At 40.8% G+C, this 20,714-nt stretch overlaps 1 protein-coding gene across 5 annotated transcripts in view; it reads right to left on the bottom strand.

The window, feature by feature from the left end:
• Positions 1-20,714, bottom strand: part of PCNX2 (pecanex 2) — a 402,596-nt gene that overhangs the window by 278,786 nt on the left and 103,096 nt on the right. For all 5 annotated transcript variants that reach the window (XM_037017074.2, XM_037017075.2, XM_037017071.2 and 2 more), the window contains one exon: positions 1,989-2,124. In XM_037017074.2, the coding sequence (XP_036872969.1) occupies positions 1,989-2,124 (136 nt within the window). The remainder of the gene's footprint in view (positions 1-1,988; positions 2,125-20,714) is intronic.

Genomic DNA, 20,714 nt, shown 5'->3' with positions numbered 1-20,714 from the left:
AAGTTTTACTTAAAGTTAAAAAGGTTGAGGTTTGTCAATGATTTGGTTAAATGATTAAAATGAAACACTACAAATGAATTTAGTGTTTTATATGCTGATTTTCATAATCATGCCACTTATGGAAATTTAAACGTAAATGGCATGACTCTTTCTGATTTATCCATGCAACATTTAGTTATTTCCAAGTTTCTGCTCTACCTGAGATGTTTTTGAGATATTAAATCAATGGATTTACATCTCTGATAATCCAAAGTTCCTAGTTTTCCTGTGGCTCTGCCACTCATGGAATCAATGACATTCACATCTTCCCAAACCATCTGGATACTTTTATATAATCTTCCTCTCTTAGAGATACAACATGGACATTCTGGAGGCAGGGAAGGGTGGTAGGGAGCTGAAGCTTCCCTGGGCCTGTGTTAGAGAAAATGCAAGTTACTCAGAGAAAACCCACATTCTAAAGGGCTTGTGGTAGGACCTAGAACTGGAAGGCAAGGTGGGGCTGGGCACAGGGCACCTAGTGTGATGGATGCAGCTGGGGCCTGGGCCCATTGGAGCACATGGAGGGACAGAAAATAATGGTGAACTCAAAGATCCTGGTGGAGTGGAAGAGGCTGCAGAATGCAGAGTCCTCAGAGCTGGGGGGTGATGGCAGGGTTAGACCCCAGCACTGGGCCCTACCTGGGCAGGAGCAGCCATCCCTCTGCAGGCACCACCAAGCACACCCAGTGACCAGGATGGTGGCAGGCATCTCAGCCATGATTGGGCCCCAGAGGCACCCACCCACCTCCACCTGCCTCCCTGGGTCGAGGAAAGCTTCTTCCTGCACCCAGAGACCCTAGAACAGACAGGAGGCAAAGCTGAATGCCATAAAGACTGATTTCTTTTTTTTTTAAGTTCACTGAATGCTTGTTTGCACCAAAACTCCTTCGAGCTGGAAAGGGCTGATTGACACATTTATGTCCTCCCTACCCACCCCTCCCACCCCTTACCCACCTAGTAAGGAAGTTAAAGATTTCAGAGGAAAATGCCATCACTTAGAAGATAATATCATTTTTTTGCACATCTGACCAATAGTGTATAAATTGCAACCCACTATACCATCAAGAATCTTTTGGAAAAATTTGGTTAAGCAATCATGAAAACAAATATAAAACTGTATTGCTTTTTTCATAGGTGAGGTTCTCCAGAAGAACTCAAAAGATGGCCAGGAGAAAGGTGAATACAGCAATAAGGAAACATCACATTAATTTGACAGTTTCCCATCCATAGCCAGTTCCCTTAACCTGTGCCAGCTGAAATCCACCTTTCCTCAAGGTCTATATGAAGGAGCTTCTCCATCTTCTTTCTCCAAAATGCCCTGGTTGAACTATAGCTCTAAGTTCATGTCCAGTTTTATGCCTTACCTCCCATGTTTCTTTTGCTTTGAATTCTTTGCTCTGCCTCTCACAGAGCCTCATTAAGGGTGTACTGAATAAGTAAACTAACATTGAGAAGTTCTCTCAGTAAATAATGGGAGGCTTCATCTTGGAAGCCCCTTGATGATAACGCCATTTGCTCCAAGAATAAAGCCTCTCTTCAATTCAAGATTCTCTTTGAGAATCTCTGACTGCTTAATATATAAGGCCATAATAAATAATAAAAATCCAGATATTTTCCAAGCCATGGGGAAAGAAAGGCATCCTAACCATGTGAGCTCTGTGGGATTTGTGTATCTCAGCAACCAAAGATCAATGTAAATGGATTTCTAATGTGTTTGGAAGAGCAATTAAGACAGTGGTAACCCTGTTAATACCAAGAGAAGGCTACTTGTCATTTAAATGGCTTTTATCATGTTCACTCAGTAGACCACCATACTAGTGAGCTATACACAACCCAGCGAAGTAAAATTCAGGACAAGACCTGACTAATTCTCTTAGGTAATACAACCTGGACAAAGGCCCAAGATTCCTGCTTCTGGAACATTCACAAACAGTGATGCTGAAACATACCTGGGGGTTTTCTGACTGGGTCCTTCGAGCCATCATGAGTAACAGCTGCTGTTGAAGTGCGCTGACTGTGGGGTCCCCTGAAGAAGGATCCTGACTCTCAGAAGTCATGGTGCTGGAGGAGCTGATGTGCATCTCCCTGAGGACAGGCAAGAGAAGAGCTCTGGTTACCTGAGATGACAGGGAGTCACCTACTTACTATACACACATAAGGAACACTTGGGGTCCCCAGTGCAGGTAGTGGGTAAGTTTTTACACCTTATATAAGCAGGTAAGAGTTGAAACTGTATGTACATAGAGCTACCTTCAGAAAGAAGAACAATGAGCATTGCACATATTCAGATTATTAGGCTGTCCAGTGCAGTGTTGCATGGGGTCAGGAGGTAGGTGCCTGGGGTTCTAGAGATGACATTAATTTTCTAACTATTTAATGGAGTGGAGGTAGTAGAACAGTTTCCAGCTTCGTATTTTGTGAAAACAATAAATAATGGCTGGATAATCCCCAGACACCAACCATGAAGACACAAGTGATTATCCAGCCCTCAACACCCTCTCCACGCACCCCCCAAAGCAAAGGAAGTGCACATTATGTAAAGGAAGTCCCCCCTGGAATTGAAGAAGAGGACATTACTAAGTTAGTGGTGATCTAGATCTAAATAGTTTTATTGTCTTTAGTCACACATAGTCTGACAGGACTTAAGTCAATAGAACTCTTTAAGCAGTCTCAGCCCGGCATTTTTTTTTTTTGACTCAGAAAGTAAAAATGAGGACACACTTTTCTATCTGCTTTTCTAGCACGGTTCTTATAACTCTGAAGAGAAAATATTGACTGCTTACCTGCAGTCATTTCTAACAGGATTCCTGCTAACATAACTTTAATTTTATTCAATCATCCAAGTCTATGTGTTTCAGAAAACAGACTAAGCCCATCCATAGCCCAAAGGCTAAATCCTGGTCATAATAGCCCATTATGGTAACTCAGTTCATCCTGGCCAGTGCCTAGCTTTGAAGGAAACACCACTAGATTAACAATAATAATAATAATAGAATAAGAATAACACTACTCTAAGAGGCCACTGTGCAGCCAAGGGGAAGTCAGCTAGGGATAAGGAGGCTCATAAGCAGGTTGTTCTACTCCTTAAAAGGTAACAAGGTAAGAGACCATCTTTCTCATGACCTTTAGATGCTATGTGAGTAGGAAACACTTGGAGCTGCAGCAGCCACACTGTCATCATGAGGGATGAGTCTGAGGACAGCAGAGCTGAGAGTGGAAAAGAAACATATTTCTTGATGATGGCATTGGCCCCTTGAATTAACCAGTCTTGCCCTGATCATACATTTGGACTTCTTGTTTTATGAAATAACACATCTTATTAGTGTTTAACCCATTCTGAACATGGGTCTGATGGTACTGGCAACCCAAACTTCCTCAAGAATGTACTTGCTACACTAATATAATCACCCTCTGCTTTCTAATCTCACATTTCATTACCCAGTCTTTGATAAGCTAGTGCATCTTTCTTTTTCCTCATTCCCTAGTACTGTATTCATCAACATACAAATGCTTATTCAACAGGAACAGTGCTTAAAATACTTCCATTATTCAACACACACATGTACATGAACTTCTCCACATTTTTTTAAAAACATTATTTTCCTATAAGACTATCTGACGATAGTTATTCAAACTTTTCTTTTTCACACAGAAACCATTGAGTATTATAATTCTGTCATTTCACAGCTAAATACAATAGAATTGCAGGTGCCTTGCTAATACAGAGAAATCTAAGTCTTAGCAAATGCCAGAACTTCACTAAAACCAAAAGATAAATCTGACTTCACTGTAGATATCGTAGGTGAGGACTATTTAAACAGACAGGGGTAGGATGGAAAAGTGTGCTTCTATGAGAAACTCTAGAAAGCATATAGCGCCCCCTCTTGGCAACTGAAATAAACTAGGACTTGACCGTTGTGGAAGGTGTAACAAAGCTGTTATTTGTGGCCTTCCTGCCTCTGGGGCGTCCTGCTTGGAAACAGGACACCAAAGGAAGTGCTAATACACTACAGCTTAGTATTTGCATGTTACTTAGCATGTTTCCAATTGCAAAATAGTAGTAAGTAACATTATTTTCTTATGCAAGCCACTTAAAAACCCAATGTAAAAAACTATAGTTTGGTTTTTCTTTTCAAAATATTTCAGACAAAGATTTTGGGCTTGACTTACTGCTCTGCTACTTAGTATCTGTGGCTAAAAGGATATTGTTTTCCTACCTCAAGTCCTCACCTATGAAACAGGTTATATATGTCCCTCACACAGATTGCTGTGAGCATTAAATCAGACTAGGGATATAAATCACCAAATAGTGCCCCCTTGTATTAGACACTTACTAATTAGACCTAATCTTTTTAGTTCCTCCCATTAACATAGAACCTGACTTTGCTTATGTTCATATTAAATAGAACATGACCCCTTTGCTTTTCACACAAACAACATATTAATTCCAGGTGATTGTATTAGCAAGAATGTGGGAAAATTGTTTTCCCCTCAACTCACACTGAATCCTCTTTATTTTATAGAGACAGATTCAATGACATATTACGTTTCCTCTTAATTAACCTCTTTTGTAAGAGTTGACTATTTTAGACAAGGCATGATAATATTAAGAAAGATCTTTGCCTGAGCTTAATGACTGGTATGTGTCCTCATCAGAAAACCTGTATTATCATGTACCCACGGGCTTACTGTTTAGCCAGGAGGAGATGATTAAATGCTATGGTAAACACTGCTCAACTGGAAGACATTTATCCCCTTACTTAAATATAGTGTCTCTGGGGCCCTGGGGTTGTAGTTGTAATCCGTGTGCACCAGCCTGCCCGCCAAAGAGGCTGTGCTATCACAAAAACCACGCAATGGATGGGAGTCTTAAGAATCCCTGTCTATCTGCTTTTACTTTTATCTCTTCTCAGACCATCTGTTGTTTAGTCTCCCTTTTTTAGTTATGGACTGCAAGCTGCATAATCATCTAAAGTCTCCTTTTTACTAACTTAAGCCCAGAGATTTCCCCTTAATTTAATAAATACAATGAAAGTACTAAGTTTCAAAAAATATGTCCTCCTCTAAGATAGCACTGGGAATGCAAATATTCCAAACCCATAGTAACTACACTCTGAACAATATTATGTCCACTTGGTCTTGAGCTCTGGTTAATCTCTGGCAAACTAGTTTGGTGCAAGGCAATAGCATAAATTTATTTAAAGTAAACTGAGCCCAGATCAACAGCAGAAATGGTGATTAATGGTGGAAACTACAAACAGAGCAGCCACTAGAAGGAAATAGAGGAACCGGAAGCTTGGATCTCATCTGGGCCAGAACGGGGCACTTTGTACGGGCAGAGCTGGGTCCCAAACTGATGGTGACTGTATTCCACCATAGTGTACTCCTCAGGTTTTCATGCATCTAAGCTTCTACATGTAACAAATCATTGAAATACACATGCGGCTTCTTCATTTTCTCACCGATGTGGAAAAAAATTCCTGAAATTCTTCATCAACAGATCTCAGAAACTATAGCTACCAGCTTGAGGGCAAGGGCCTCTCTTTTTGTCTATACTGCCTATGCTTCAGGCTTACTGTGGGGCCACAGGAGACAAGCTGCCCAGAGGGGCAGCCTAGAAATGAAACTCATGGCCAAGGGTTCCACAGGGAGGATATTTAAATGAAGCAGCACTGCTTTGAAAACTATAACCTGGTGTTTAAAATTTTAACAGAGGTTCTTGTTTTAAAGTCTGTTAACAGCTCTTCTTTTACATGATAGCACAATTCGTCTATGCATTTGAGAAAAAGGGAGACGTGACAGTGGGAGCAAGACTGGGCCTCCAGCATGGGGTCTGACTGCCACCATGTGGCCACAGAGGCTGTGACTGGGGAGCAGAACCCCACTGTGTGACAGGCATCTTCCCAGGGATTCAGGGAAGGTGCCTCACGAGCAGATGCTTTTCTAGTATCAGCTTCATAAACCTTCCATCCTGTGACCCTGTGCCTGGATGAAAACTTGATCTCTCTCTAACGTGTCTATTCATAAACCAAAACACAGACTACTGTGGAAGGGTCAGAAAGTAATGACTGAAAACCAGAAGAGAGAGAGCACAGAGATCTGGAAGGGCTAGTGCTCTTCAGAGGGAATCGCTGGGGGTCATGGCTTCTTTGGGATCACTTCCGCCCCTGTGTGATCAATGGCACCAAGAAGTCCAAAAGGCTTTTTTTTAATTTAAAGCAGTAACACACAACTCTCTATTACGCCAGCCAACAGAGCGATGCAGCAACACACATACTCTCAGATGTTTATAGCTATAATTGACATGTTCAACACTTACACTTGAATGGGATACAGAGTCGGCCATATTCAATACTGGGAGAATTCACAACATCTTACTCCACATTTTAAAGACCTAATTGCCTTACTTTGGTGCCCCACATTCTGGTTCAGCACTTCCAAACCAGGGGTCACTACAACTACTGGCTAATGTGAAAAAGAGAGTCTAAAAGAGATAACTATTTTTTGCAGCTTCCTACCTGCTTATCTTCATTGGGAACCAGGTGCAAACTTAAGCATTATGGCTTTAAAGGGCTTTCCTGAGAGCTGATCCCAAAAAGGGAGGTTTCACTAAGGTATGGATTAGAGAGGCTGACAACATCAACAAAATAAGAATTCTGAGGAAGCAATAAGGACTAAGTGCAGGGCTTCAACCCACCATTGGCGCATAGTACACAATGGGTTCACAGATTCAGGGCAGCTTTCAAAAGTAAGCTATTTTACAAACAGAACAATACCTACTTCAATATGTACATGACTCATAAATAAAAGCCAAAAATCAGTGAATCTAGATAACTAATTATACTATTATTAGTATTACCAACCTACTCTACCTTTTAATAAAAATAAATTAAGGTACAAAAATCCCCAATAAAAATCCTGTAAACTACAGTGCTTCAAATATGTCTTCCATTCAGTAACCCATTCTGCCGACTTCATGAGTAATAGACACTCAAAATGAAAGTAAATAATGTCTTTCCATCAGATTTCACTGGAGAGCAGGCGATACACATTACACATGCATTTTCATTAGATTGCTTATGACACTGGAAAAACCAGAGTACTATTGAAGCACAGAAGAAAGCTCTCCTACGTTACTTAGAAGAATTTAGAGACAAAGAAACGTAAATCTTTTTGCTGGACAAGGAACAGAAAATATCAAGCTTCAATTACAAGGCCTATATAGGGGACCACTCCAAAATGAATCCTTTGAACATGAAACATAATTCAACTTTCAAGGCAAATAGCCTACTTCAGCTTCAGTTTTCTAGGCAAATTAGTAACTTCAACTTTCTAGGTAGATTAGCTCACTTTCGGCTCTGAACTACTGGATAATCCTGTGTCCTGGATAATGCATTAATGCTCTGAAGGTATTTTTTAAATAGCAATTCTAAATGCTTCAATTCAAGCCAGTTCCCTCATCCTAGTTTCTGGGAAAAGCAGAACTCTGATTATGTCACCAAAGGTACTGGCTTTCTGGACAGCTATTATACAACAGGAAAATACTGTTTTTATTTATTTGGCAGTTAACGAGAAATGTACTGGTTCCCACAGTGACAGCGGGGCCAATGAGGGAAATTTGTTTCCTCTCCTGGTTTCCTCCAGGAATCCCTAAAGAGACATGGAAGTTACAAGGCAAGCAAGTCCGTATTTATACATGGGAGTCAGGGATATAAAACTGTCACATGGCAACTAGGCTTAACAATGGCAAAAGGAATGGATTTCCTGCCAGTAATGAGAATTGGTGGTTTAATGGCCTAGTTGGAGGCACTCCGAGCACTGAAGTTGCCTTGTGGGGAAAAGGCTGCTTCTCCAATATCTTCTATGGTGAAATGCTTAGAAATAGCCCCAACAATGAATCCCTGCCAAGTTGAAAAATCAAAGTTTATGTTTACTATAGTAGAAAAACACAAAATTTAATGGCATTAAAAGCCAAGAATATAACATTTAGCTACTCTAAAATCACCATGGCGGCCAAAATGTTGGAACACAACAGGTTGGGAGGGAGAACACGAAGTACTTAACCACCTTAAAATCTCTTAACGTGACTCATAAAAGTGCTAGGGGAGAGGCTTCTAAAGGCCTAAAGGCATAATGTTTTGCCAGGTAAAGTCATAGTGAACTTCAGCCACTGCCCTCCTACTTCTGTTTGGAGATAACAACAGCTAACATTTACCTGGTGTCCTCTATAGCAAGGACTGCCCTGAGCACTGTATCTATTATATTTAACTTCTGAAGGCAACCTGAGTTAATTACTAGTATTATTTCTATTTATGGATTAGAAAAGTGATGCTTAAGATGGTTAAGCAAGTGGCCCAATGTCAAAAAGAGGTTACTATTAGTGCTAGAATTGGAAACTGGAGAGATCTAAGACTAAAACTTATGTTTGTGCTACAAGATACTAAACCTCTGATTTCAGGGAAGTATGGTTTCCCATGGTCAGATTTTTCCAACATAGACATCTTTCTTTATGGATGGAGATAATTACTTCCTCATGAATGAATGGAATACAGGTTCTCAAAGATCAAATTTGATTCTCAAATTTAAATTTCTATGTAGAATGATTCAAAGACAGTCATTTTGCAGAGGTTTATTTTCCTCCTTATAGATCGGGCTCAAGATGACGGCATGAGTAGGGCGGCGAAATCTCCTCCTGAACCATATATATTTTTGACAATACAATAAATACAACTACCCCTAACAGAGAGACCAGAAGATACAGTACAACAGCCAGGCTACTGGCTATATCTGCAAGAACTCAGCATCTCACGAAAAGGGTAAGATAAAATGCCATGACCCGGTGGGACCCAAGCACTCCCCCCACCCCAGCTCGCCAGCAGGAGGAAAAGAATCAGAGTGGAGAGGGATTGGAAGCACAGGACTGCTAAATAACCAGAACTAGTAATCCGCACCAGGATCACAGACATACATGGCATGGTGTACTGGATGTTAGAGAAATGGAAAAGTAAAAATCGGTGAGCAAGTCCACAAAGCCAGCTCCCCTGGGACAAAAGAAAAGCAGGTGCTTTTTGAAAGTCTTAAAGGGACAGATGCTTAACAACTGGATGGAACTGTTCTGGCACACTCAGCCCAGCAGGCTGGGAATCCTAAAGAACATCAGGCGCCCTAAGGCTGTGGGTGGCAACACAGTTTTGAAGCGCCTCATGGCTATAAGCAGCCTGCCATTCGTTCCACCTGGTCGGTGCTGGCCCGCCACAGTGGTGGAACAGCCAGAACTGGCCCCACCCACAACAAACTCCCAGAGTCTCCTCCCAGCCTGCAACTAACCAGGAAAGGTTCAGAGGCTACCGCCAGCGCACAGCTGACCAACACAGACAGAGGAAGCCAGGGCAAGGAATGAAGGGGCAATGTTCTAACAGGAGAAGACACCCGCTGTGCCTGCCACTCAAAGCAGAAATCTGGGCTATCCCAAGAGCTGCCGCAACCACGACAGCTCAGGGGATTAATCCAGAGGCTGCTCCCAGTGTGCGGGTAACCGACACAGGCAGCAGAGAAGGGCAAGGTGACCAGCAAGCAGGAAGGGACTTTGTTCTCACAGCTGACAAACATGCCAACTGTCTATGACCACCTCTATTGCCCTGAAAAGGTAGAAGAATATGATCCAGTCAAGAAAAACTCAGACAACCCCAGACAGAGGGCCTGGGGAGAAAGATATAACCAATATTCCTAAAAAGAATTCAAAATAAAGGTCATAACCATGCTGATGGGCCTGCAGAGAAATATGCAAGAGCTAAGGGATGAAGTCAGGAGGGAGATTACAGAAATGAAACAATCTCTGTAAGGATTTAAGAGCAGACTAAATGAAGTGCAAGAGGCCGTTAATGGAATAGAAATCAAAGAAAAGGAATACAGAGAAGCTGAGGCAGAGAGAGATAAAAGGATCTCCAGGAATGAAAGAATATAAAGAGAACTGTGTGACCAATCCAAATGTAACAATATTCACATTATAGGGGTACCAGAAGAAGAGGAGAGAGAAAAAGGGATAGAAAGTGTCTTTGAAGAAATAATTGCTCAAAACTTCCCCCAAACTGGGGGAGAATATAGTTGCTCAGACCATGGAAGCCCACAGATCTCCCAACACAAGGGACCCAAGGAGGACAACACCAAGACATATAATAATTAAAATAGCAAAGATCAAAGACAAGGACAGAGTATTAAAGGCAGCCAGAGAGAGACAAAAGATCACCTACAAAGGAAAACCCATCAGGCTATCATCAGACTTCTCAAAAGAAACCTTACAGGCCAGAAGAGAATGCAATGATATATTTAATGCAATGAAACAGAAGGGCCTTGAGCCAAGGATACTGTATCCAGCACGATTATCATTTAAATATGAAGGAGGGATTAAACAATTTCCAGACAAGCAAAAGTTGAGGGAATTCGCCTCCCACAAACCACCTCTACAAGATATTTTATAGGGAATGCTCTAGATGGAAGCAATCCTAGAGCTAGAGAAAATAAAAGCACAGCAAAGAAAGCAGATCAAACAAATACGAACTAAAGGCAAAAAATACAATCAACTATTCACAACAGGAGTTACAGGAAATACAACATAGTACAGAATAAAACATCTAACATATAAAGAATGGAGGAGGAAGAAAAAGAAGGGAGAGAAATAAGGAATTATCAGACTGTATTTATAATACCTTAATAAAAGAGTTAAGTTAGATGATTAGATAGTAAAGAAGCTAACCTTGAACCGTTGGTAACCACAAATCCAAAGTCTGCCATGGCAATAAGTACATATCTTTTGATAATCACCCTAAATGTAAATGGACTGAAAGCACCAATCAAAAGACACATAGTAATAGAATGGATAAAAAAGCAAGACACATCTATATGATGCTTAGAAGAGACTCACCACAAACCCAAAGACATACACAGACTAAAAGTCAAGGGATGGAAAAAGATATTTCATGCAAAAAATAGGGAGAAAAAAGCAGGTGTTGCAGTACTTGTATCAGACAAAATAGACTTCAAAACAAAGAAAATTACAAGAGATAAAGGAGGACATTGCATAATGATAAAGGGGGCAGTCAAATACGAAGATATAACCATTATAAATATATATGAACCCAATACAGGAGCACTGACATATGAGTAACAAACAGAATTAAAGGAGGAAATAGAATACAACATATTCATTCTAGGAGACTTCAACACACCACTCACCCCATAGGATAGGTCCACCGGACAGAAAGTAAGTAAGGACACGGAGGCACTGAACAACGTACTAGAACAGATGGACCTAATAGACATCTACAGAACTCTATACCCAAAAGCAGCAGGATACACATTCTTCTCAAGTGCACATGGAACATTTTCAAGAATAGACCACATACTAGGCCACAAAAAGAGCCTCAGTAAATTAAAAAAGATTGAAATTCTACCAACCAACTTCTCAGACCACAAAGGTACAAAACTAGAAATAAATTGTACAAAGAAAATAAAAGGCTCACAAACACATGGAGGATTAACTACATGCCCTAAATAATCAATAGATCAATGACCAAATTAAAACAGAGACCAAGCAATATATGGAGACAAATGAAAACAACAGCACAAAGCCCCAACTTCTATGGGACACAGCGAAGGCAGTTCTAAGAGGAAAGTATTTAGCAATCCAGCCCTATTTAAAGAGGGAAGAAGAATTCCAAATGAATAGTCTAAAGTCACAATTATTGCAACTGGAAAAAGAAGAACAAATGAGGCCTAAAGTCAGCTGGAGAAGGGACATAATAAATATCAGAGAAGAAATAAAATTGAGAAGAATAAAACAATAGAAAAAAATCAATGAAACCAAGAGCATGTTCTTTGAGAAAATAAGCTAAATAGATAAACCCGTAGCCAGACTTATTAAGAGAAAAAGAGAATCTACACACATAAACAGAATCAAAAGTGAGAAAGGAAAAATCATGACAGACCCCACAGAAATACAAAGAATTATTAGAGAATACTATGAAAATCCATAAGCTAATAAGCTGGAAAACCTAGAAGAAATGGACAACTTCCTAGAAAAATACAACCTTCTAATATTGACCAAGAAAGAAAAGAAAATCTAAACAGACCAATTACCAGCAACAAAACTGAATTGGTAATCAAAAAACTACCCATGAACAAAACCTTCAGGCCAGATGGATTCAGTGCTGAATTTTATCAGACATATAAAGAAGACATAATACCCATTCTCCTTAATGTTTTCCAAAAAATAGAGGAGAAGGGAATACTTCCAAATTCGTTCTATGAAGCCAGCTCACTCTAATATCAAAACCAGGGATAGACTGCACAGAAAAAGAAAATTACAGACCAATATCTCTGACAAACATAGATGTGAAAATACTCAACAAAATATTAGCAAACCGAATTCAAAAATACATCAAGAGGATCATACATCATGATCAAGTGGGATTCATCTCAGGGCTGCAAGACTGGTACAACATTTGGAAATCCATCAACATCATCAACCACATCAACAAAAAGGACAAAAACCACATGATCATCTCCATAGATGCTGAAAAAGCATTCAACAAAATTCAACATCCATTCATGATAAAAGCTCTCAACAAAATGAGTATAGAGGGCAAGTACCTCAACATAATAAAGGCCATATATGACAAACCCATTGCCAACATCTTACTTAACAGTGAGAAGCTGAAAGCTTTTCCTCAGAGATCGGGAACAAGACAGGGATGCCCACTCTCCCCACTGTTATTCAACATAGTACTGGAGGTCCTAGCCACAGCACTCAGACAAAACAAAAAAATACAAGGCATCCAGACTGGCAAAGAAGAAGTCAAGCTGTCACTATTTGCAGATGACATGATGTTGTACATAAAAAACCCTGAAGACTGCACTCCAAAACTACTAGAACTAATATCTGAATTCAGCAAAGTTGCAGGACACAAAATTAATACACAGAAATTTGTTGCTTTCCTATACACTAATGATGAACTAGGAGAAAGAGAAATCAGGAAAACAATTCCATTCACAATTGCATCAAAAAGAATAAAATACCTAGGAATAAACCTAACCAAGGAAGTGAAAGACCTATACCCTGAAAACTACAAAACACTCTTGATAGAAATTAAAGAGGACACTAACAAATGGAACTCATCCCATGCCCTTGGCTAAGAAGAATTAATATTGCCAAAATGGCCATCCTGCCTAAAGCAATCTACAGATTCAATGCAATCCCTATCAAAATACCAACAGCATTCTTCAACAAACTGGAACAAATAGTTCTAAAATTCATATGGAAACACAAAACACCCCGAATAGCAAAGCAATCCTGAGAAGGAAGAATAAAGCAGAGGGGATCTCACTTCCCAACTTCAAGCTCTACTACAAAGCCACAGTAATCAACACAATTTGGTACTGGCACAAGAACAGACCCACAGACCAGTGAAACAGAATAGAGGGTGCAGATATTAACCCAAACACATATGATCAATTAATATATGATAAAGAAGCCATGGATATACAATGGAGAAATGAAAGCCTCTTCAACAGCTGGTGTTGGCAAAACTGGACAGCTACATATAAAAGAATGAAACTGTATCACTGTCTATTCCCATATATAAAAGTAAATTTGAAATGGATCAAAGACCTGAATGTAAGTCATGGAACTATAAAACTCTTAGAAAAAAATATAGGCAAAAATCTCTTGGACATAAACATGAGTAACTTCTTCATGAACACATCTCCCCGGGCAAGGGAAACAAACAAAAAATGAACAAGTGGTACTGTATCAAGCTGAAAAGCTTCTGTACAGCAAAAAACACCATCAATAGAACAAAAAGGCATCCTAGAGTATGGAAGAATATATTCATAAATGACATATCTGATAAAGGCTTGACATCCAAAATATATAAAGAGCTCACACACCTCAACAAACAAAAAGTAAATAACCCAATTAAAAAAATGGGCAGAGGATCTGAACAGACACTTCTCCAAAGAAGAAATTCAGATGGCCAACAGGCACATGAAAAGATGTTCCACATCGCTAATCATGAGAGAAATGCAAATTAAAACCACAATGAGATATCACCTCACACTAGTCAGGATGGCCACCATCCAAAAGACAAAGAACAACAAATTTTGGTGAGGATTTGGAGAAAGGGGAACCCTCCTACACTGCTGGTGGGAATGTAAATTAATTCAACCATTGTGGAAAGCAGTATGGAGGTTCCTCAGAAAACTAAAAATAGAAATAACATTTGACCCAGGAATTCCACTTCTAGGAATTTATCCTTAAGAATGCAGCAGCCCAGTTTGAAAAAGACATATGCACTCCTATGTTTATTGCAGCACTATTTACAATAGCCAAGAAATGGAAGCAACTTAAGTGTCCATCAGTAGATGAATGGATAAAGAAGATGAGATACATATACACAATAGAATATTATTCAGCCATAAGAAGAAAACAAATCCTATCATTTGCAACATGGATGGAGCTAGAGGGCTTTATGCCCAGTGAAATAAGCCAGGCGGAAAAAGACATGTATCAAATGATTTCACTCATCTGGGGAATATAAGAACAAAGTAAAAACTGAAGGAACAAAACAGCAGCAGACTCACAGAACCCAAGAATGGACTCAGTTACCAAAGGGAAAGGGACTGGGAAGGATTGGTGGGAAAGGGAGGGATAAGGGGAAAAAAAAGAAGGGGCATTACTATTAGTAGACATAATGTAGGGGGAGGCACGGGGAAGACAAGTAGTAATTGTACAGCATCTTACTATGCTGATGGACACTGACTGTAATGAGGTATGTTAGGGGAAATTGATGATGGGGGTAATCTAGTAAACATAATGTTCCTTATGTAATTGTAGATTAATGATACCAAAAAAAAAAAAAAAGAACATTAAAAGGAGAAATAAGATTCCTTATTCAAATATGTTGACCAGACCAACTGCTAGTGCTTCTGGCATCCCCTCAACCATCATCAGGGAAAGGAGCTTTGGATGTTGTTTTGATAGTCCCACATTCATTGGATTGTTTCTCTCTGTTATTAGGTCTAATTGCACCTGCTGCAAATAGAACAAAGCCTGAATTCCTCAACCAGGCTTCCTGGCTCCCATGGTCCACCCCTTTTCTGTTCAGCTTCTCACTTACTCTCCTCTCCCTAAGTGCCCAGTTGGCCTTTTCACTGTCTAGAGGCCAGTGGGGCTGTCTCTGTCACTGCCACTGATTCAGTTTGATTCAATTCATACACATATGACTATCTACCTACAGAGGGCACACACTTTTCTTTAGACATGCACTGCCTGGAAGAACAGGGAGTCTACACAGACAGATAAGGTACCAGGAGGAACTGATGAGCTCTCCTCTTCAAAAACGTGGAAGATGGGTTTCTTTTCACAGTAAGGATGGATAAAGGGAAAAATTATGAAAGAGGCAGATTGTATTTTGTGCTTTGAAAGATGAGAATCTCAAAAGGCAAAGAATGAGGCAAAGAAGAGAAGACACTTGGAAAAGGAAGGGCTGTAGGTCAGCTGCTGCAAGTCTCTGGGAGAGGAGAGGTAGGGAGGAGGCTGTAACGGGGGTTTGAGGAGTGGGCTCGCCGCACACCTGCTTGGACAGTGAGGAGCAGAGAGGCACACAGATGCTGTACCACAGGGTGCCTCAGCCTGGCAAAGGCCTGGGCTTCAGAGCAGGAGGTGACCACACCCATGGCCCATCACACACATCATCTGGGACCTGTGGTGTTTCAAAAAAATTAATCCTGACAACATTGAACAAAATAGATTTTTACAGATAAATATGGATTTCTGACTCCTGGTGAAAAAACTTGGAAGAACTCTTTCCCCAGGGTTGGCACAACTAGATGCAAGGGAATGGTAGTACAGTACCTACTGCAGACAGTATACCACAGCCACCACTCTGAGCATGTAACACTGAGCAGAACTCTGAGTCTGCAGCCCCTGTTCTGGGGAGGGAGCAGGGAAGGAGACTGAAGTGTTCATTACCTAGCTGTTAAGATTGAACATGTTTCTTAATCAGTCTTAGTTGCTTTTTCTATAAAATGGAGTCCCACCTATCTCAGTTTTGTCATGCAGATGAAATTAGATAATTTAATGTTTAGCACATAATACATATATAATACGTGGTGGCTGCTACTACCAGAACCATTATAGGAAAATGTTTCCTTTAGGGGCAGAAGCTGCTATATTGCTCTTTCCACAGAAAGACCCGAGGCACAATGGAACACGGGTAGAAAGTATGAGTACATGGTCCTTCCAAGTTGCAAAACCCTGACCTGCTGTCATTGCATTTGGTCAGCTGTTTTCTGCTCCAATAGCTTTCTTTACATTAGAGATAGGAATGACACTCTCCTACACACACACACACACAGCTATGTTAACACAGGGATTAAAATATTTCAATTGAACCAGCTTCCTTGTTTTTATCCTGGTTATAACAATTTTTCTTTCATACAAGCAATTCAAATATACCCAAATCATCATTACATCAGAAGCCTCCATGAAAGCCAAGCCTTATTATAAATCCAAAGAAATTAGCCTCCTACAAATGGGTGGCCCAGCTTTCAACATCTCTGAGTCCAGAGAGGAATTTGAGACCTTTGGACTACCCACCATAGCCTGTCAGGCAGCAGTTTAAATCCACAGGATCATCTGCTTCTACCTAGGACTGAGAAATTCTTCCTAAGCATGAGTGACCCGGATGGCAGCCCCTTCACTGCTTTCCCAAGAGCTGTCCAGGGAACAGTGCCACACTATAGTTTTGCTAAGTCAAGTGATTAGAGTTTTGTGCTCATGCATCAAACAGGAAACACTGTGCATCACCTATGCCCACAGGAGCCACTGGACTGCCACACCACCACATAACACAGTCCCCTCTAAAGAACTAACTTATTTCAAAGCATAAACAGTGTCAAGAACATGTATATTCTCAAACAGTCTATACATATAATAGCAAACACATATATTATTTTAACTTTGAAGCACAAGAAAGAGAAGATGCCCGTGACTATGTGCCATTTTTTTCCTAGAGCTTCAAAGACAAGCACCCTATCAAATTACCTTAGGGTAAGAGCAGATGGACCAAGACTTAGAATTTGGCATGTGAGGCTGGTAGACCAAGACCTTGGTTCACATACATACACATATAAGAAATGCTAGAGGTGACTAGGGACTTTGTATAAAGCTTCCCATTAAGGGAAAAGTAACTTTTATAAAACTCCATCTTTATTCTCTTTTAAAGAAACTCAGCAATTGCCATTTTACCAAAAATAGAGTCTTCAGGGGTCATCTATTGAGTTTTTCTGCCCAGTATCTAACTACTCTGCTCCAAATTTCCCTCTTAAGAGCCTCCACCATAGATTCTCAGAGGAAACCTACAATTTCAGCTCTGTGAAAGCAGAGACCCCAAGCTGAGGACTTGACTTAGTGTCTGGGCTCAGGGTACATCACCCAGACAAAACCAACCAGACACAATGAGATTACATTGGGGCTATGAGAAAGAAGCATGTTGTGCCCACTGGGCTTGAATGAGAAAAGACCTAACTTCTGGGGTACCATAGGCATCTTTTGACCACCAGGGGGAGGTGTTTGAAGGTGGTGTCAAAACAGAATAGGAGAGTGATGGAGAAAGAGAAACCACACCCTTGATGAATTCAGCCTGCCACTAATAAGATTTACAGCTTGGCCAATGCCACCATAAATCCATGTATGTTCTGGATATGCAAATTAAATTAACATCAACTTAATTAACATTGATAGAATCAGGACCTGAATACAACCTTCTGAATAAGCCCATCCACCATCTCAGAGAGACCTAGGTTTCATCTTAGGCTACAAGCATCCTCCAGAGAACATGTCAGCAAGGCACAAGCCCACTTTTCCCCTGCCCCCTCCCCTCAAAAAGCCCACCAAAGCCCTGGCCATAAAAAGCTTCTTGACCTGTTGAGACCCTTTTTTCCTTTATTCTGCTGGCCAGGAGAGGGATCCCTCTCAGGTTCAGCAATAAACCTGCTCCAACTGTTGAGTTCGCATCCCCTCTCTTCTTTCAAACATAATTAAGAAAGTTATTCAATACATACTGAAGTAGGAAATATGTTTAGATTATCTATGAAAGAATTTGCCTCCATGAGTGCAAATGAGAACTAATTAAATTTCTACACCTTTTCTTGGAACAAATTTAATAGCATGTTCTCCAACTGCATCACCATCATTCTTAAAGAGAGCATTACTGTCTACACAGTGTTCCCATCTATTTATACCTTCATGTTATATTCATATTGGAAGTGGCTACTGTAAGGCTGGAGGCACTAGAGGGAAGGGCAAAGACAGTGCAGGCGGAGTAGAGACAGCACCAAGTAGCTCTGTGCCGTATGGGGAAGGAACGAACAGCTCTTCCTGGATTCCAGTTCCATGATGTGCCAACAAACCCTGGATGGAGAACCCCTCCATCTGGAAGGAATAGACCTCTGGCCAATAAAAATCCCCCACCTACCCCTAGCGTGGTCCACTTGCCCCTCCCTTCCCTGTTCTCTTAAAAGCTTCCCACCACCCCTCCTGGGTGTGACTTCTCCGGCCTGTGATACCCAGACCAGGGAACATCACCCGGGAATTGCACTCAAAGATACTGCCTGGGCCTTTGTTGCCTCTCGTCGCCTGCTTATTTCAGTTAGAATTTATCTGACATTTTAGAATTTATCTTACATTTGGTGCTGAAACCCGGGAAGGAGTATAAGCGTGGGGCCCCTACCAGCCACCAGCGGCCCTTCCCCCTCCTTCCCCGACCCGGGACCTCAGCCTGCTCTCCGCTGCATAGACTATTTTACAGTGAGTCCCTCAGTTCGGCCAGTCTGTTTCCCTTCCTAACTCCGTTTCACCTAGTCCGTCTGAAATCATAGCTACGTCCAGGTTTGGGCATCCAGCCCACCCGCTGCGGGCATCCAGGACACCCGCCCCTGGCCCTGCAGTGTGGGAGATGTCCCTCACCCAGGCTCCCAGGCCGTCTCCCCTAACTTGGTGCGCTTGGGACACTGGGTGCTCCTCTCAGCAGGATTAGTTGGGAAGTGGCGCAGACATGGGGAACCAGCCCTCAAAAGCAGAGGCTCAGACCCCCTTGAGGTGTCTCATTTCTAATTTATCTACTCTGTATTTGTCCCAGGAATTTTTCAAATGGAAGCTAGTCTTTCTTTGCTCTGAGGCCTAGCCTCAGTATCCCTTGGACAACAAATCTCGCTGGCCCCCTGAGGGAACTTTTGATTTTGGCTTCCTCACCAACTTGACTAATTATTGACACCGGAGCAGAGAGTGGAGTGAAATCCCATATGTGCAGGCTTTTTGGACATTGCGCTCCCCCCAAAACCTTCACATTAAGTGTTCAACAACCCAAGTTCTCCTGGACGACCTCCAGTTAAAGATTGTCAGCCTCTTACTCTGCCCAGTCCTTTTTCCTTTTCAGATCCGCCAGAGAACCTTAGTCTCCCACCTTTCTCAGCTCGCTACCCCCACCCCTCTCCACCACCACATTTAAGTTCTTTGTCCCCCCCCCATGTTGCTGCCATCTTAAAGTCGTACATTCTCAACCATGCCGTCGTCCTGCACCTCTCCTCTTCTGGTGGCTTCACCACACCCTCCCCCTCTCCTTCCACCTTCACCACCCTCTTCCCCCACTGGAACACGCTCCTCTTGCCCTCCGGTTCTAGAAGCCATGGACAAGAAGCTAAAAAGAAAGAAAGCAATTAAAAATCAGTAACTCAAATCTTTATATCAGTTTGTCTGTCTGTGTATATGTTTTTATATGAAAAGTGTTGCTAACTGTAGTCGTTATGTCTCAGTTTGTATGTTTGTGTGTCTAAGTGTGTAAATGAAAAATATTTTCCTACCTCCAGATAGAATTAATAAAAATTGATTTAAAAACAAGTGCTTGTGAAAATTCGGCATTATAAAACTTCCAGAAACCTAATAAAAAATATTAAGCATTAATGCTAATTTAAGTTTAACTGAAATGGACATGTCCTTATAGTTATCAGCTGCCTAAGTTTACCTAAAATCATTCAGGTTGATGTTATGTGCTAAACCTCTTAAGAATAAAATGCTTAAAGGCTTGCTTGACTTTGTCTAATATTCAGTAAAAGTCTTGTAAGTAATCGAGCATAGTTGTTAGGAATGAGTGAACTAAATAAGTGTGGCAAGTGAAAACCTTAATAATTGTGTGTTACAGTGGGTATACCTATCTACAGCCTGAGAATCTTTGTAGTAACCTAAAACCTTAAAGTTTTGCTAAGTTAAGAAGATATACTTTGTGCTTAGTGAGAGATTGTGCTATAAAGCTCATGGTTACAGAAATTATAAAATGTTCATGAATTTGTCAATCTAAAGAATGCTAGCTAGTGTAACAGTTTACAATAGCCTGCTTCTCAGTGTTCACTAAAAATTAAGGTACCCAATGGTTTTAAGTTTTAATTAAAACTACTTAAAGTAATAAGGAAAACATTTCTGCATGCTAAAGAATGTGGCTTTTGATAAAAGAAAGTAACTTTGTTCTAAAGTACAGCTGTTTATTTAGAGGGAGAAATTTAAATGTAAAAAGAAGGTTGTAGAAAGTTTGTGGAATAATTTAATATGGTCATGCTATATAAAA

The sequence above is a fragment of the Manis javanica genome, chromosome 7 (assembly GCF_040802235.1).
Source record: "Manis javanica isolate MJ-LG chromosome 7, MJ_LKY, whole genome shotgun sequence".
Classification (NCBI taxonomy): Eukaryota; Metazoa; Chordata; class Mammalia; order Pholidota; family Manidae; genus Manis; species Manis javanica.
This window is presented reverse-complemented; position numbering and strand designations above follow the sequence as displayed.